Here is a 16,036-nt window from a genome sequence, read left to right on the forward strand (position 1 = left end):
ATTTTTATTTCCTGTTACTGTGCATGTTATAGGATTGTCCTTTGGTCTGCATAATGTTTTTTCCAGCAAACCTTCAAATTAAAAAAAAATATATATATTTAATATGTTTCTTACCCTTACTAGCCCTTATTAACTCCTACCTCGTCCTCTACTTTTAGCTATTTTCTGTCTTTTTGGGGGGGTTTTTTGGATCCTATGTAAACATTTTGTTGCTTTGTATTTTGTAGTTTTGCATCAACGTTGTTTGGAAACAGCCCGTAGGTGGAATATACGCTTGTGGCTGGGATGTGGTAAAATAGGCAGTTGAGTTTTGTTTTTAGCACCCCCCTAAAGCTGCAAAGTGGATGTGGTTGTACACATGCCAATGCCCCCCCCCCCCTCCCTTTTTCTTGTTTGACCGCTGAACCACCGCTAGTGTTCGACTCAAAGTTGCAGAGTGGTATTCCCATTCAGAAACCAAGTCAGCTGTCAAAAAAAGAAAAAAATAGGCATTCAGGTAGTAGCAGTCAGTCATGCCTGCACAACTTTCTGAAAAGCGATCCATCGCTCTTCAGAGACCAATGCAGGTGTAAATGAGCCCTTTTTCCATTTGTGAATAACTTTGACATTAGTTGTAAAATAATTGCATTTTTAATGCCATTGCAGACCTGAAAAATCGAACCTTTTACTTTTTTATCTATAGCAACTTTAGTTATTTAACCACTTGCCGACCGCCGCACGACTATTTACTGCGGCGGTCAGCCCCTCACAGGCAAAGCGACGTAGGACTACGTCGCTAGCCTGTGAGGCTCTAGGGAGCGAGCGTGCGCCGCCGGAGGTGCGCTCCCGCTCGGTCACGGACCCCCCCTGCGCATGTGCCCGGTGGACCCGATGTCCGCCGGGCACTCGCGATCGTTCGTTACACCGGGAGAAAGGCAGGCGGCTGATGTAAGCAAAGCCGCCTGTCATTCTCCCCTGTGTAAGAATGGAGATCATACGGTTCTGCTATGTAGGACCGTATTTCTCTGTTCTTACACCTCAAGCCACATCCAATCACAGTTAGAAGCACGCCCCTAGGGACACGCTTAACCCCTCCCTCTCCAATAAAATCAACCCCTCCCCTGCCAGTGTCATTTTTACAGTAACAGTGCATATTTATAGCACTGATTACTGCAGTAATGTCACTGGTAACCCCAAAAGTGTCAAAAATGTCAGTCAAGGGTCCGATCTGTCTGCCGCAATGTCGCAGTCCCGCAAAAAATAACGCAGATCGCCGCCATTACACGTTTAAAAAAAAACTATAAAAATGACAAAAATCTTTCCCTTAGTTAGTAAACGCAATAACTTTTGCGCAAACCAATCAAAATACGCTTATTGTGATTTTTTTTACCAAAAATATGTGGCAGAAAACAAATTGGCCTAAAATGATAAAAAATATTGATTTTTACATTTTTTGGGGGGGAATTTCATAAAAAAAAATGTGAAAAATATTGTTATTTTTTCAAAATTGTTGCTCTTTTTTTGTTTATAGCGCAAAAAGTAGAAATCACACAGGTGATCAAATACCACCAAAAGAAGGGAGCTGTGTGGAGATGGAAGAGATGACTGGAGTGTCCTGTAGCCACCAGGAAGTCCGGGCAACCAGCATGGAACGCACGGCAAATGTGACACCACCGGAGGAGAAGAGATGGTCGGAACAGCAGGCTGCGTGCTCAGAGCACCAGCTCCTATTACAGGCCTGTAGAAGGAGTTGGTGCTCCGAGCGCGTAGCTTGCTTTTCTGGCTGTCTCTACTCTTCCGGTGACGTCATATCCACCGTACGTTCCACGCTGGATGGCTCGGACTTCCTGATGGCCACAGGATGCTCCAGTCATCTCCTCCATCTCCGGCAGCTCTCTGGCACAGTGCGGTATCTGCAGGATGGACCAGAGCGGCGGGGTTAATGTATGCCTGGTGCTTACTGATGTGTGTGGGGGGAGGTGACTGAGTGACACAGGGACAGATCGCAGGTTCAGCTATGCTGAACCCTGCAATCTGACCCTGCCTGTCACTTAGGAGATCCACCTGTTTACACAAGTGGGCGGATCTCCAGACTCGATTCCCCGACGATCGGGGAAGAGCGGCAGTAAGCACCGCTGCTCCTCCCCTGGCCCGACTCCCGCTGTGACTGAATACAGTGGGAGTGAGCCTCTGATGGCCCGCATGCGCCGCTGAGAAGGGGGAGTGTCTGGCGACGTAGCTCTACGTCATCAGACCTACAAGAGCCACTTTGCCGCAGTAGAGCTCTAGTGAGCAGCGGTAAAGTGGTTAAAGTAACTTTTAACTGCTACACTTAGGTGGCGCTTCCTTCTCCCTTCCTTTGCCAGTTTTGTCTTGTGCATGCATTTTGGAGAATGCTGATGGAAATTTCATTTATCATACTTATTAATTTTCAATGTGGTTCTTTGGACCCTAAAAATGTGCCAAACTATTTTTCCCAGCCTAGTGTTTGTGTTCTTTATTGCAATGTTGAGGGTCAGGAATGTTTTTTGTATCTGATTTGTATCTGATTGCCTGTTGGGGTGCCATTAAAAATGAATGCAACACATTCTACACAACACATGTTGTTGTACAAAGTGTGAATGCAGCCTTACAGAACTGTCGCAGGCTCTTTTATTGATTGACGGATTCTTTTTCATCATTCTATCAACATTTACTGAATTTTATTATTTTTGCAGCTGATTAAAAATGCGATGATTGTGTCATGTGTCTCGGCGTACACAACAAACTGATTTCTGCTCTAAATAACTGATCACAAATAAAAAATCAGAAATGAAAGGATCCAACGGGCGGGAATACCCAGGTAAGCCTCAATAAATCATTTTCTTTTATTTACAGTATATCATCTTTACAGTGAAATATAACTAAATAACTAGTAAATCATTTACATGCATGTTCAAATATGTTGTTTGAACAATATTTTTTTGCGAACGCTTAAAGCGGTAGTGAAGGTTCTGAATAAAATTTATTAAAAAAACCTCCTTGCAAGGTAATATCATAATGTGCTAGTATGTATTGCATACTAGCACATTATGAGAGACTTACCCTAAAACAAAGCCCGCCATCGGCACGCTGTTACCGCTGCAGAGGCTTTCATCTTCACCCTGTCTTCCTTCTGGGTTCGCGGGCTGCGGCCGCTTGAATTGCCGAGCCGCAATGACATCACTCCCGCTCATGCACACGGGAGTCACGGTTTTCATGAACAGAGTTCTGAACGAATGGCACGGGTATGCCGTTTCTTCAAAGCGCATGCGGCGGTGATGTTTAGGAGATATTAATTTTGCCTACAGGCAAGCTGTATTTTAAAGTTGAGTTCCGGCCTATTTTGCAACTTTAGTGATTCCTGGAGTGCTCGCTATGCTGATCACCAATTGGGCATTTTACATTTTTTTCGGGGGCCCCTTACCTTATTTTCAGGGCATTTTTGATTGTACTTCCTCCTTCTCCCCCCTCTGTGGCAGCAGCCACCGACATCACTTCCTCCTTTGCATTGCATCCTGGGAGCTGTTTTTCATCACTCCCAGGAGGCTGGAATCAGGAAGAACTCCCAGAACACTCCCTGGAATCAGGAAGAAGGACACAGCAGATTACACTGCGGCTTCAGATGCCCACATCCAAGATGGCCACGCCCAGACAGCGTTTTTAGATTTTGTTAGATTAGAAGTTAGATTTTGAGTAAAATCCAATACCGTACACCTTGTAAGTATGAGAATAGCGGTTCTGTAAAGGGCGATGGATTAGTATTATAGGGGTATTTTTAGTTAAAAAAGGTATTTGAGGTCGGAACTCCGCTTTAAGCTTACCTGTAGGTTAAAATAGGCGAAAAGAGTTTCCTAGCACCTTTAAAAAATTAAAGTTTAGTATTTTTTGGGTAGGTAAGGGAGAGATACAGTACCAAAGGCGTTAGTTATACAGTAAATGATGATTTGCATTCTATTAGTTGCAGGCTGATGCTTCTTGTAAAAATCCTCCCTGCAGTGTCCCCTTCATAGCCATCACATATTGCCCTGATCTGATCAATCTAGATCAGTGGTCTCCAAACTGGCCCATGCGGTGCTATTTTATTCACTAACACCAACAAAGGGGCATAGTTCCCCCCTGATGACACCAACAATGGGGCTCGAAGACATCAATAATGGGGGGCCATTCCTCCCAATAAAACAAGATGGGGCACAATTCCTCCCAATGACACCAACGGTGGGGCACAATTCCTCCCAATGACACCAACGATGGGGCACAATTCCTCCCAATGACACCAACGGTGGGGCACAATTCCTCCCAATGACACCAACGATGGGGCACAATTCCTCCCAATGACACCAACGATGGGGCACAATTCCTCCCAATGACACCAAGGATGGGGCACAATCCCTCCCAATGACACCAATGATGGGGCACAATACCCCCCCCCCCCTCCGCCAGGAGAACACAATAGCTTCACGGGAGGAATTCCCCCATCAACGTTGCCTATGGTTGTAGGAAAGAAAATCACACAATTTATGGCTGACTTTAGTATTACAAAGGAAGCACAATGCAAAGAGGAACAGATACCAATATAGAAATTTCCTCAATGATAGTTTGGGTTCTGCGTTAAGCCACAATCCTGTAAATGTATTTTCTGTGTTTCTGTAGAGAACTTCAGGAGTTTTCTTCAGCGGCTGTCTGAGTATGATGATCCGTCATTGAGAAGGATATATGAGTATTACAAAGATGATTTCATCTACATCCTGGAGAACATGGACACTGGGGCCCTCCTGAAACAGCTAAAGTATCAGAATGTCTTAAGGACAGATGTAAGACAAAATATTTCAATTTACAATATTCATGGTTCCCTCAATGATCTGTAGCTCCCCAGTGCCGGCAGCACTCATGCAGCCCCAGACCATGACACTCCCACCCCCATGCCTGACTGTAGGCAAGACACACTTGTCTTTGTACTCCTCACCTGGTTGCCGACACACACACTTGACACCATCTGACACCAAATAAGTTTATCTTGACAGGCTGCCCCCCCCCCCACCCCTTCAACCTCTGCAGCAATGCTGGCAGCACTCATACGTCTATTTCCCAAAGACATGCAAATCCCACCATGCATTTCATTTAAAGTCCCAAATTCCCCCTCTTCTCCTCGTATAAAAAAATTTAAGTTTCTATGTTAACCACTTGTCCTCCGGAAGGTTTACGCCCCTTCATGACCAGGCAATTTTTTTATGATTCGGCACTGTTTTACTTTAACTGACATTTACGCTTTTGCACCATGCTGTACCCAAATAAAATTGATGTCTTTTTTTTCCCCCACAAACAGAGCTTTCTTTTGGTGGTATTTGATCACCTTTGCGGTTTTTATTTTTTGCGCTATAAACAAAAAAGGGCGACAATTTTGATTAAAAAAAAACAATATTTCTACTTTCTGCTATGAAACACATCCAATAAAAAAAGCTGAGAAATCGAATTTCTTCATCAATTTAGGCCAATATGTATTCTGCTACATATTTTTGGTAAAAACAAAAATCCCAATATATTGATTTGTTTTGCACAAAAAAATTATAGTGTCTACAAATTATGGAATAGATTTATGGAATTTTTATTTATTTTTTACTAGTAATGGCGACGATCAGCGACTTATAGTGGAACTGCGACATTGCGGTGGACAAAACAGAAACTAAGTGACACTTTCTGGGGACCAGTGACACTGATACAGAGATCAGTGCTAAAAATATGCCCTGTCACTGTACTAATGACACTGGCAGGGAAGGGATTAACCACTTAACCCCCGGAGGATTTGGCTGCTCAAAGACCAGGCTCTATTTTGCGATTCGGCACTGCGTGACTTTAAGGGACAATTGCATGGTCGTGCGACGCTGTACCCAAATGAAATTGACGTCCTTTTTTTCCCACAAACAGAGCTTTCTTTTGGTGGTATTTGTTCACCTGTGCAATTTTTACTTTTTGCGCTATAAACAAAAAAGAGCGACAATTTTGAAAAAATAACAATATTTTTCACATTTTTTAATATGAAATTCCCCCCCAAAAAATGTAAAAATCAAAATTTTTTAACATTTTAGGCCAATTTGTTTAATGCTACATATGTTTGGTAAAAAAAATTGCAAAAAGCGTATTTTGATTGGTTTGCGCAAAAGTTATTGTGTTTACCAACTACGGGAAAGATTTATGTAATTTTTATTGTTTTTTTACTAGTAATGGCGGGGATCTGCGATTTTTTTTGCGGGACTGCGACATTGCGGCGGACAGATCGGACCCTTGACTGACATTTTTGACACTTTTGGGGGTGCCAGTGATATTACTACAGTAATCAGTGCTATACATATGCACTGTTACTGTAAAAATGACACTGGCAGGGAAGGGGTTAACTTTATTAGAGATCAAGGGGTTAAGTGTGTCCCTAGGGGCGTGCTTCTTACCGTTAAAGGGGTGTGGCTTTTAATATAACCACAGACACATACGATCCTACATAGCAGGATTGTATGATCTCTGCAGTTACACCAGGGAGAATGACAGACGGCTTTGTTTACATCAGCTGCCTGCCTTTCTCCCTCTCCAGCGGGAGATCGCGAGTGACCGGCGGACATCGGAGCCGCCGGTCACTCGCGCGGGGAAGGCAGGGAACGAGCGGGGGTGGGAGCACGCCTCCGGCGGCGCACGCTCGCCCCCTAGAGGCTCATGGGCGAGCAACGTAGCCCTACGTCGGTTTGCCTGTACGGGGCTGACTGCCGCCGTAAATAGTCATGCGTCGGTCGGCAAGCGGTTAACATCAGGGGCGATCAAAGGGTTAAATGTCTTCCTAGGGAGCAGAAACACAGGATCACTTCCTTCCCTACTTACAGAATGGCGATCTGCTTTGTTTACATAGGCAGGCCGCCGTTCTGCCTCTGTCAGAAATGTTTGGCGGGTCCTGTCAGACATCGCCTCCGCCAGACTTGCTGATTGGCTCCTGCTGTGTCAAATAACAGCTGGAGCGGGTCTCTGGTGATGCACAGGCGCGCCCCAGAGCCGGAAGTATGTGGTTCTGCGCAGGGGAGCCACTTTGCCACTGTATATATATATATATATATATATATACATATATACAGTGGGTACGGAAAGTATTCAGACCCCCTTACATTTTTCACTCTTTGTTATATTGCAGCCATTTGCTAAAATCATTTAGGTTCATTCTTCTTCCTCATGATTGTACACATAGCACCCCATATTGACGGAAAAACACAGAATTGTTGACATTGTTGCAGATTTATTAAAAAAGAAAAACTGAAATATCACATGGTCCTAAGTATTCAGACCCTTTGCTCAGTATTTAGTAGAAGCCCCCTTTTGATCTAATACAGCCAGGAGTCTTTTTGGGAAAGATGCAACAAGTCTTTCACACCTGGATTTGGGGATCCTCTGCCATTCCTCCTTGCAGATCCTCTCCAGTTCTGTCAGGTTGGATGGTAAACGTTGGTGGACAGCCATTTTTAGGTCTCTCCAGAGATGCTCAATTGGGTTTAAGTCAGGGCTCTGGCTGGGCCATTCAAGAACAGTCACGGAGTTGTTGTGAAGCCACTCCTTCGTTATTTTAGCTGTGTGCTTAGGGTCATTGTCTTGTTGGAAGGTAAACCTTCGGCCCAGTCTGAGGTCCAGAGCACTCTGGAGAAGGTTTTTGTCCAGGATATCCCTGTACTTGGCCGCATTCATCTTTCCCTCGATTGCAACCAGTCGTCCTGTCCCTGCAACTGAAAAACACCCCCACAGCATGATGCTGCCACCACCATGCTTCACTGTTGGGACTGTATAGGACAGGTGATGAGCAGTGCCTGGTTTTCTCCACACATACCGCTTAGAATTAAGGTCAAAAAGTTCTATTTTGGTCTCATCAGACCAGAGAATACTATTTCTCACCATCTTGGAGTCCTTCAGGTGTTTTTTTAGCAAACTCCATGCGGGCTTTCATGTGTCTTACACTGAGAAGAGGCTTCCGTCGGGCCACTCTGCCATAAAGCCCCGACTGGTGGAGGGCTGCAGTGATGGTTGACTTTCTACAACTTTCTCCCATCTCCTGACTGCATCTCTGGAGCTCAGCCACAGTGATCTTTGGGTTCTTCTTTACCTCTCACACCAAGGCTCTTCTCCCCCGATAGCTCAGTTTGGCCGGACAGCCAGCTCTAGCAAGGGTTCTGGTCGTCCCAAACGTCTTCCATTTGAGGATTATGGAGGCCACTGTGCTCTTAGGAACCTTAAGTGCAGCAGAAATCTTTTTGTAACCTTGGCCAGATCTGTGCCTTGCCACAATTCTGTCTCTGAGCTCTTCAGGCAGTTAAATTGACCTCATGATTCTCATTTGCTCTGACATGCATTGTGATCTGGAAGGTCTTATATAGACAGGTGTGTGGCTTTTCTAATCAAGTCCAATCAGTATAATCAAACACAGCTGGACTCAAATGAAGGTGTAGAACCATCTCAAGGATGATCAGAAGAAATGGAAAGCACCTGAGTTAAATATATGAGTGTCACAGCAAAGGGTCTGAATACTTAGGACCATGTGATATTTCAGTTTTTCTTTTTTAATAAATCTGCAACAATGTCAACAATTCTGTGTTTTTCCGTCAATATGGGGTGCTATGTGTACATTCATGAGGAAGAAGAATGAACTTAAATGATTTTAGCAAATGGCTGCAATATAACAAAGAGTGAAAAATTTAAGGGGGTCTGAATACTTTCCGTACCCACTGTATATATATATATATATATATATATATATATATATATATATAGCATACGGTTGGTAAGCGGTTAATTACAAGTTTTCTTTTTCTTTATCTTTTAATCATCTTTCAAAAAAAAAAACGTGTAGAAATATCTAGCGGTTTACTACCGATACTCTATTTAATCAACTGTTTTAAAATGCAGACCTACCTGGCAAAGATAAAACACATGAGCAGAGCTGCCTTCTCTCACACCCTCTTAGACGATATCCAGGATCGGGGAAGAGAAGCTGTGATTGGACTCTGGGAATGTCTCTGTGCAGTACAAAAAGATCATCCTCACCCTAATTTATTGGCAGTTCTAGAAGAAATCAACCAGAAAGGTAATTGGAATTTGTATTTGCAATGATACTTGTGACGATCCTGCAGCCAGAGGGAAGGGTCACATAGTGCAGCAGGGGAAGCGGGCATCTAAAGCCAACCATAAATGGAACGTTTTTCTTTCCTGCAACCAACAGTCTGTGTTGATGGGGAAATCCCTCCCACAGAGCCATTGTGTTGGTGGGGGGACAAGAAAAGACCCGGCCCCCCCCTCCCCCCCCCCCCCCCCCCGCTGGAAGAACACAGTGATTATTGCTAGTGGCTAAAATCGTAGGTAGTAAAAATCATATGTAAAATCCGACAGGCTGGTTGTACCCAGGTTGGTCAATTAATCGACGTGGGTGCATTCAGCCTGCCCCTGCATGGTTCATTTCTCGGCCGGTCCTGCTGAGCCTGCCGAGATTCGAACTGTCTATGGCCGGCTTGACACTCTGAAAGGCGTGGATGCTAAAGGTTCTACTGAAGGAAGTAGCCTCCTATTTTGTCCTATTGAACAAAGCCCATTTGATGGTATTGTGTACCAGGGTAATACACCGCTCAAATAAATGATGAGGAACACTTTGAAAACACATCAGCTCTCAATGGGGAAAAATCTCATGCTGGATATTTATACTGATAGGCAGGGGCAGACTGTCAACTTTTAGCCCAGAGGCCAGTTACAAACCAGAGGTGCAGCAACTCAGCACCCCTCCCACTCTCCCTCTTCCTGTCCTTCTCCTGACCTTCATTTCAGGCTGAAGCTCTGCTCCTGGTACTCTCTACTCAACAGCTGAATCCCGATTCCTGACCTGGCCAGCAGGCGGTAGTTGGGGGGAGCTGGGAAAACTTGGTTGGGGCTGGCCAGGGGGAAGAGTTTCCAGTGGGGCATTAATCTTACACCATCCATGCTGGGGGGGGGCTGCGCTCTGTCCTTGTCTTCAACCTGAAGAAGCGGTGCAGCCTTTTTACAGGGCATCAGAGCGGCCCAGGGGGCAATTGCCCCCCTGCCCCCTGGCCCAGTCCTCCCCTGCTGATAGGGACTGGGTAATGTGTTAAGAAGGAAAGGATGCCACAACATTTAATGGAAATAAAAATGAACAACCTACAGAGGGCTTAATTCAAAGACACCCCGAAAATCAAAGTGAAAAAAATGATGCAGCAGGAGAGTCCATTTTGCTGAAATTTCTTTGCAGCAATTCAAAATGGTCCTCGGTAGTTTGTATGGCCCCCACATGCTTGTATGCATGCCTGACAACATTGGGCCAAGCTCCTAATGAGACGACGGATGGTGTCCTGGGGTATTTCCTCCCAGATCTGGACCAGGGCATCACTGAGCTCCTGAACAGACTGAGGAGCAACCTGGTGGCGTCAGATGGACCGAAACATAATGTCTGAGAGGTGTTCTATTGGGTTTAGGTCAGGTGAGTGTGGAGGTCATTCAATGGTATCAATTCCTTCATCCATCAAGAACTGGCTGCATACTCTCGCCACACCAGGAGGAGCCCAGAACCCACTGCACCAGCGTAGGGTCTGACAATATAATGTCAGTCAGGGTGCCATTGTCTAGCCTGTAGAGGTCTGTGCGTCCCTCCATGAATTTGCCTCCCCAGACCATCACTGACTCATCATCAAACTGATCATGCTGAACGATGTTACAGGCAGCATAACGTTCTCCACGATTTCTCCAGATCCTTTCACGTCTGTCACATGTGCTCAGGGGTGAACCTGCTGTCATCTGTGAAAAGCACAGGGCACCAGTGCTGGACCTGCCGATTCTGGTGTTCAATGGCAAATGTCAATCAAACTCCATAGTGCTGGGCAGTGAGCACAGGGCCCACTAAAGGACGTCGAGCCCTGAGGCCACCCACATGAAGTCTGTTTCTAACTGTTTGGTCAGAGACATTCACACCAGTGGCCTGCTGGAGGTCATTGTAGGGCTCTGGCAGTGCTCATCCTGTTCCTCCTTGCACAAAGGAGCAGATAGCGGTCCTGCTGATGGGTTAGGGACCTTCTACGGTCCTGTCCAGCTCTCCTAGAGTAATTGCCTGTCTCTTGGAATCTCCTCAATGCTCTTGAGACTGTGCTGGGGGACACAGCAAGCCTTCTGGCAATGACACGTATTGATGTGCCATTCTGGAGCAGTTGGGCTGCCTGTGTAATCTTTAAAGGGTCCAGGTTTCGCCTCATGCCAGTAATGACACTGACCTTAGCCAAATGCAAAACTAGTGAAAAATCTTCCAAAAAGATGAGTAGGGAAAAAAATGTCAGTGGCCTTCACCTGTAAAACCATTCCTGTTTTGGAGGTCTTCTCATTGTTGCCCATCTAGTGCATCTGTTAATTTAATTAACACCAAAGCAGCTGAAACTGATAAACAATCCCCTCTGCTTCTTAACTGACCAGACCAGTATCCTATGAGTTTAATTGACTTGATGCTTTAAGTATTTCTTAATTTTTTTTGAGCAGTGTATATCAATAATAAAAATGTGTGAAGGGTGCGCTGATAAGTGAATGTAAGCTGCAACCAAAGATCCAGATATTGTTCTGGAAAAATGAAGTGAAAAAAATAGTCTGGTGCGCTAAATAATGATATACTGTCTAAAATGTGAAAACACAAAGGTGACAAATCAAATAAATAAACTGGGACAATTAACCTTAAATATCCACAAAGTTATCACACATTCCATTCCACATTCGTTCAATGGTGAACAATGTCTTAGGTGTCTTAAGTCTAATAAAATGAAAGTGTACAGTAGAATCCCACGGAGGGATGTGAAAAAAAGTTCTGTGTACAATTCCTCCTCAATAATAAAGTCCAAAATTCCAAATGTGAAACGACACATGTGAAAGATTCCGGATGATGGAATAAAATGGGATGAAAACAGTGCTCCAAACGAAAACCACGTGTGAGATGTTTCTATCTAATTTCCCACCACCTTTCAGGTTTGCTTCTTACCAGCAGGTAAAATTTAAGGGCGAAAAGACAGCCACCTCAAGAATATAGACTCCAGGTGTTAAAGGGGGATATGATACACTCTTCCCACACCACGTGGAAAAAGTAAAATGTGCCTCTTACCAGATGTTAGTGTGATCTTGGGCATAAGTGTGTCCCCTTACAGGGATTTTTTCCTCCCGTCACTATGTGTCAATTCTTGGGTCAGTATGCTGGAAATCTCCTGTAGCTTTATACTTCTTCCTGGTCCCCAAATATCTTGTTTGTCAGCGTCTGAAAGTGCTCTCCATTCATTCCCAACAATCTTGGAAAGTTCAATTATTGACGCCTCTGGGTACTGCCTTTTTAGTAGCGGTCGCTGCTGACGGGAAAAGTGACAAAAAGATGACAGAGGACGTTTTGGGGGTTCCTTTGGTGGAGGAGCTGTTGGGAAGTTGTGTAATACTGGATTTTTCGAGAACCACCTTGCTGTCACACACTGCACAGCTGATAAAGCACTAGGAAGACTGCTGCACCTTGCAGCCTGTGAACAGGTGAGCCCGACTAGCGACTTGGCAAAGACCTCGACACCTCTAGACAGCAGCAACGAAGACGTCACGTGATGACGAAACATGTCAAGCTGACACGTACGCCGCCTCACTGTGGAGTTTAGCTGGAACGCACGCCGGGTGCCGGATTATCAGCCAGGAAGGAGCGACGTGACTTGCATCCATAACGGCCTGATATCTCCTGCGATCCGGTAAAGTGCATACAGCTACTCAGTGTTATGCTATATAGGCATTTATTGATTTACTGTTTTGTATGAACCTGAATTTTAACCCGTAATAAAAAGGAATGATTATTTAAAATACTACACCATGAGAAGTCCCTTGTCTCCCTCCTAATATCCACTCTGAGAAATATAGGTGACCCCAGTTTGAGGAAAAGTGGACAAGAGGACCACCCAACAGCTAATTAATAGCAAAAAGCATTTAAGATCCAGGTTGCCATAAGGTAACAGGGATCATATCCCTCTGGTAAGCTATTCTGGCTATACCTGCACTGCACGAGTGAATAGGAGATACCCACCACCACTGTTCCCCTGCATGGTCATGAATATTTCACCGGGAGAATATTGGACTTTTTTTGCACTGATTATTGAGTGATCAATTGAAGTTGCACAGAGCACTAAGCACCTTTATTGATTGATGTGTTTTACATATGAATTATACTCATTTGAATACAATTGTTTATATGAATTGTCACAGAGCACTTTAATTTATGAACATTTTTGGTATTATACATGCACTTTATTTATTAATTATTCAGTGGGATTGGTTGCATTTTAAGAGGATATTTATGTCACTGTAGCACTTTAAATATTTTATGCACATTTATGTATGGCAAGATATGCGCTGCTAATTGAAGCTTAGCTTCAAGATATTCAAGCAGCTAAGTGTATCATCTTTTAACACCTGGAGTCTATATTCTTCACATTTGGAATTTTGGACTTTAATATTGAGGAATTGTACACAGATCTTTTTTTTACATCCCTCCTTGGGATTTGCACTTTAATTTTATTAGACTTGAGACACCTAAGACATTGTTCACCATTTATTTATATTCATTTGTCACACCCAAGTGGGGAATGTGTGATAACATTGTGGATATTAAGACTCGATTCACACTAGAGCGACTTGTCAGCCTGACAAGTCGCGGTCCCTCGCAGTCCATTGACTGCTACAGGATCCGTTCTAATAGTAGCGACACAAGTCGCTCCGACTTAAAAAAAGGGTCCTGTACTACTTCGGGGCGACCTCGGAGCGACTACATAGACTTCCATTATGTGAAGTCCATGCAAGTCGCGCCAAAGTCGCGGTGCACGGGACTTCACAGGTCGCCCCCGAAGTAGTACAGAGTCGTGCCGCCCCAGTGTGAACCGACTCTTAAGGTTAATTGTCCCAGTTTTTTATTTTGATTTGTCACCTTTGTGTTTTCACATTTTAGACAGTATATCATTATTTAGTGCACCGGGCTATTTTTTTCAGTGTATATCAATGTAACATTCACCATTGTCAACAGTTTTTTACCTACTGCAGATATCTAAAGTAACATGTTTTATCATAGACAAGCTGTTTAGACATCTCTCAAATGCATCATTTTGGGGGTCTGCCTCAAAAGGAGTGTGATAAAGTCATAGTTTTTATTTACTTTTCTATAGGTGAGGGTCTGGTGGATCAGATTTTGCTGGATGAACTTGGACACTCACTGACTCCAGAATTAAAAGGTAAAGAATACACAGTAAAATAAATACTACAGTTGTGTTGTTATGTGTTCCCTGAATTCAGACTTTTCCCTTCAGGTCATACAATTTATATAAAAAATGAAACTTCTGTCAGAGCTACAGGTGGAATAACCCTCAATGCTGTATGTCCAAATAGTGGAACCAGACATAGACATGTGCACAGGGTGTGCCAGGTGTGCCTGGGCAAACCCTGATCACCCCACGTGCATTAGCATTATTCAGGTGTGGCACCAGGTGGGTGGTTGGGGGTGCCAGTGGCCACTGTAAATTCCCCCATTATATTAACAGCTAGGTTCAACATTAGGAACACATTACATCCGTATTTATAGTGTAACGTAATATGCTTCCAATCAACTGTCTCCCACCACCAGAGCCTCCTCCCTGTGACAGCAGGTGGCGTTCATGTGTGTTTGAGCTTTGGAGTGCACACCCTAATGCAATAGGTTGCGCATACTTATGGAACCAGATATAAGGCAATCCCCACAGGGAGCCTGGACAACACTTCAACCTTGCTGCCCACATGAGATCAGGGAAAGCCAAACTAAAACAAAAGCAAAAGAAGAAGGTGCACCGGGCTAGTGCATTATAGTAAGACCTTTTGTTTGAAAAACTAATTCCAATGTACTCACATAGCCCTTTTTGGCTCTCGTTTCCTCCTCACACCGGGAGCTGCCATCTTCACCGGGGCAGAAGATTTGGGTAGAGCAAGGTGTTGGCTTGATTGCCGCCTGCGGGCCCCGGCAAAGTCCTGTAAGGCTGTTCCCAGACTAATCTTTATATCCCAGATCACCCCAATTCCTGCACCTTCATCCCTCAGATCAGTCGAATTCCTGCACCTTTAGACCTAAAATCAATGCCAATTCCTGCATCTTTATATCCCAGATCACCCCAATTCCTGTACCTTCATCCCTGAGATCAGTCCAATTCTTGTGCCTTCACACCTCAGATCAGCCCAATTCCTGCATTATCAGACCTCAGATCAAATCCAATTTCTGAACAAGAAGACCTGAGATCAGCCCCATATCCTGCACCTTCAGAACTCAGACCACTCCTATTTCTGCACCTTTAGATTTCAGATCAGCCCCAATTTCTGCACCTTCAAAACTCAGATCAGCCCCCAATTCTTGCATCTTCACACTTCAGATGAACCCATTTCCTGCACTTTCACATCTCAGATCACTCCAATTACTGCACCTTCATATCTCAAACCAGCCTCATATCCCATTTTGTAAATCCCCACCATTGCATTAGGATCTCTATTCATGAAGATCAACAACTCAGAAGCATTGGAGTAGCATAGAAGAAAAGTAGAAAGGTAATGGACTCTACTGTTACATAGGAGATGACATAATACATTTATAAAAACTTTCTGTTCAGTTTTAGTTATACAATAAAACCATATTCATGAAAGGGAACAATATTCCCACAAAGTTTAGTACGTTTCGCTCAAGCTTCATTATACAACATTGCATAATACAGTATGTACAATTTACATAGCTTATGCTATTAAGATCCCCAAGGTTCACATAGGCCATGTGAATATTAATAACATGAGCTATGTAAGTTGTACATATTGAGCAATGATATATTGATGAAGCTTGAGAGAATTTTACCAAACGTTGTGGTAATATTCTTCCTTTTTATGAATATGGTTTTTAATGTATAACTAAAATTGAACAGAAAGTTATCATTAATTTAATATGTCATCTCCTATGCACCAGTAA

General features: G+C 43.9%; 2 protein-coding genes across 3 annotated transcripts in view; both read left to right on the forward strand.

The window, feature by feature from the left end:
• Positions 1-16,036, forward strand: part of LOC309543141 (uncharacterized protein) — a gene marked incomplete at its 3' end in the record, with an annotated part of 1,180,881 nt that overhangs the window by 1,016,013 nt on the left and 148,832 nt on the right. The gene's annotated exons all lie outside the window — the stretch shown is intronic.
• The window catches only part of LOC309543153 (NACHT, LRR and PYD domains-containing protein 12-like), a gene marked incomplete at its 3' end in the record, with an annotated part of 49,130 nt that overhangs the window by 30,995 nt on the left and 2,099 nt on the right, over positions 1-16,036 (forward strand). The window contains exons 1-3 of one of the 2 annotated variants that reach the window (XM_082242539.1): positions 4,660-4,811; positions 8,923-9,100; positions 14,229-14,294. The exons of the other annotated variant lie outside the window; for it this stretch is intronic. Coding sequence (XP_082098665.1) covers positions 4,755-4,811; positions 8,923-9,100; positions 14,229-14,294 — 301 coding nt within the window. The 5' untranslated portion in view covers positions 4,660-4,754. Of the gene's footprint in view, positions 1-4,659; positions 4,812-8,922; positions 9,101-14,228; positions 14,295-16,036 lie in introns of those variants that run through there. 2 annotated transcript variants of the gene reach the window in all.

This window comes from Pelophylax lessonae, assembly GCF_965119305.1.
Source record: "Pelophylax lessonae genome assembly, chromosome: 13".
Lineage (NCBI taxonomy): Eukaryota > Metazoa > Chordata > Amphibia > Anura > Ranidae > Pelophylax > Pelophylax lessonae.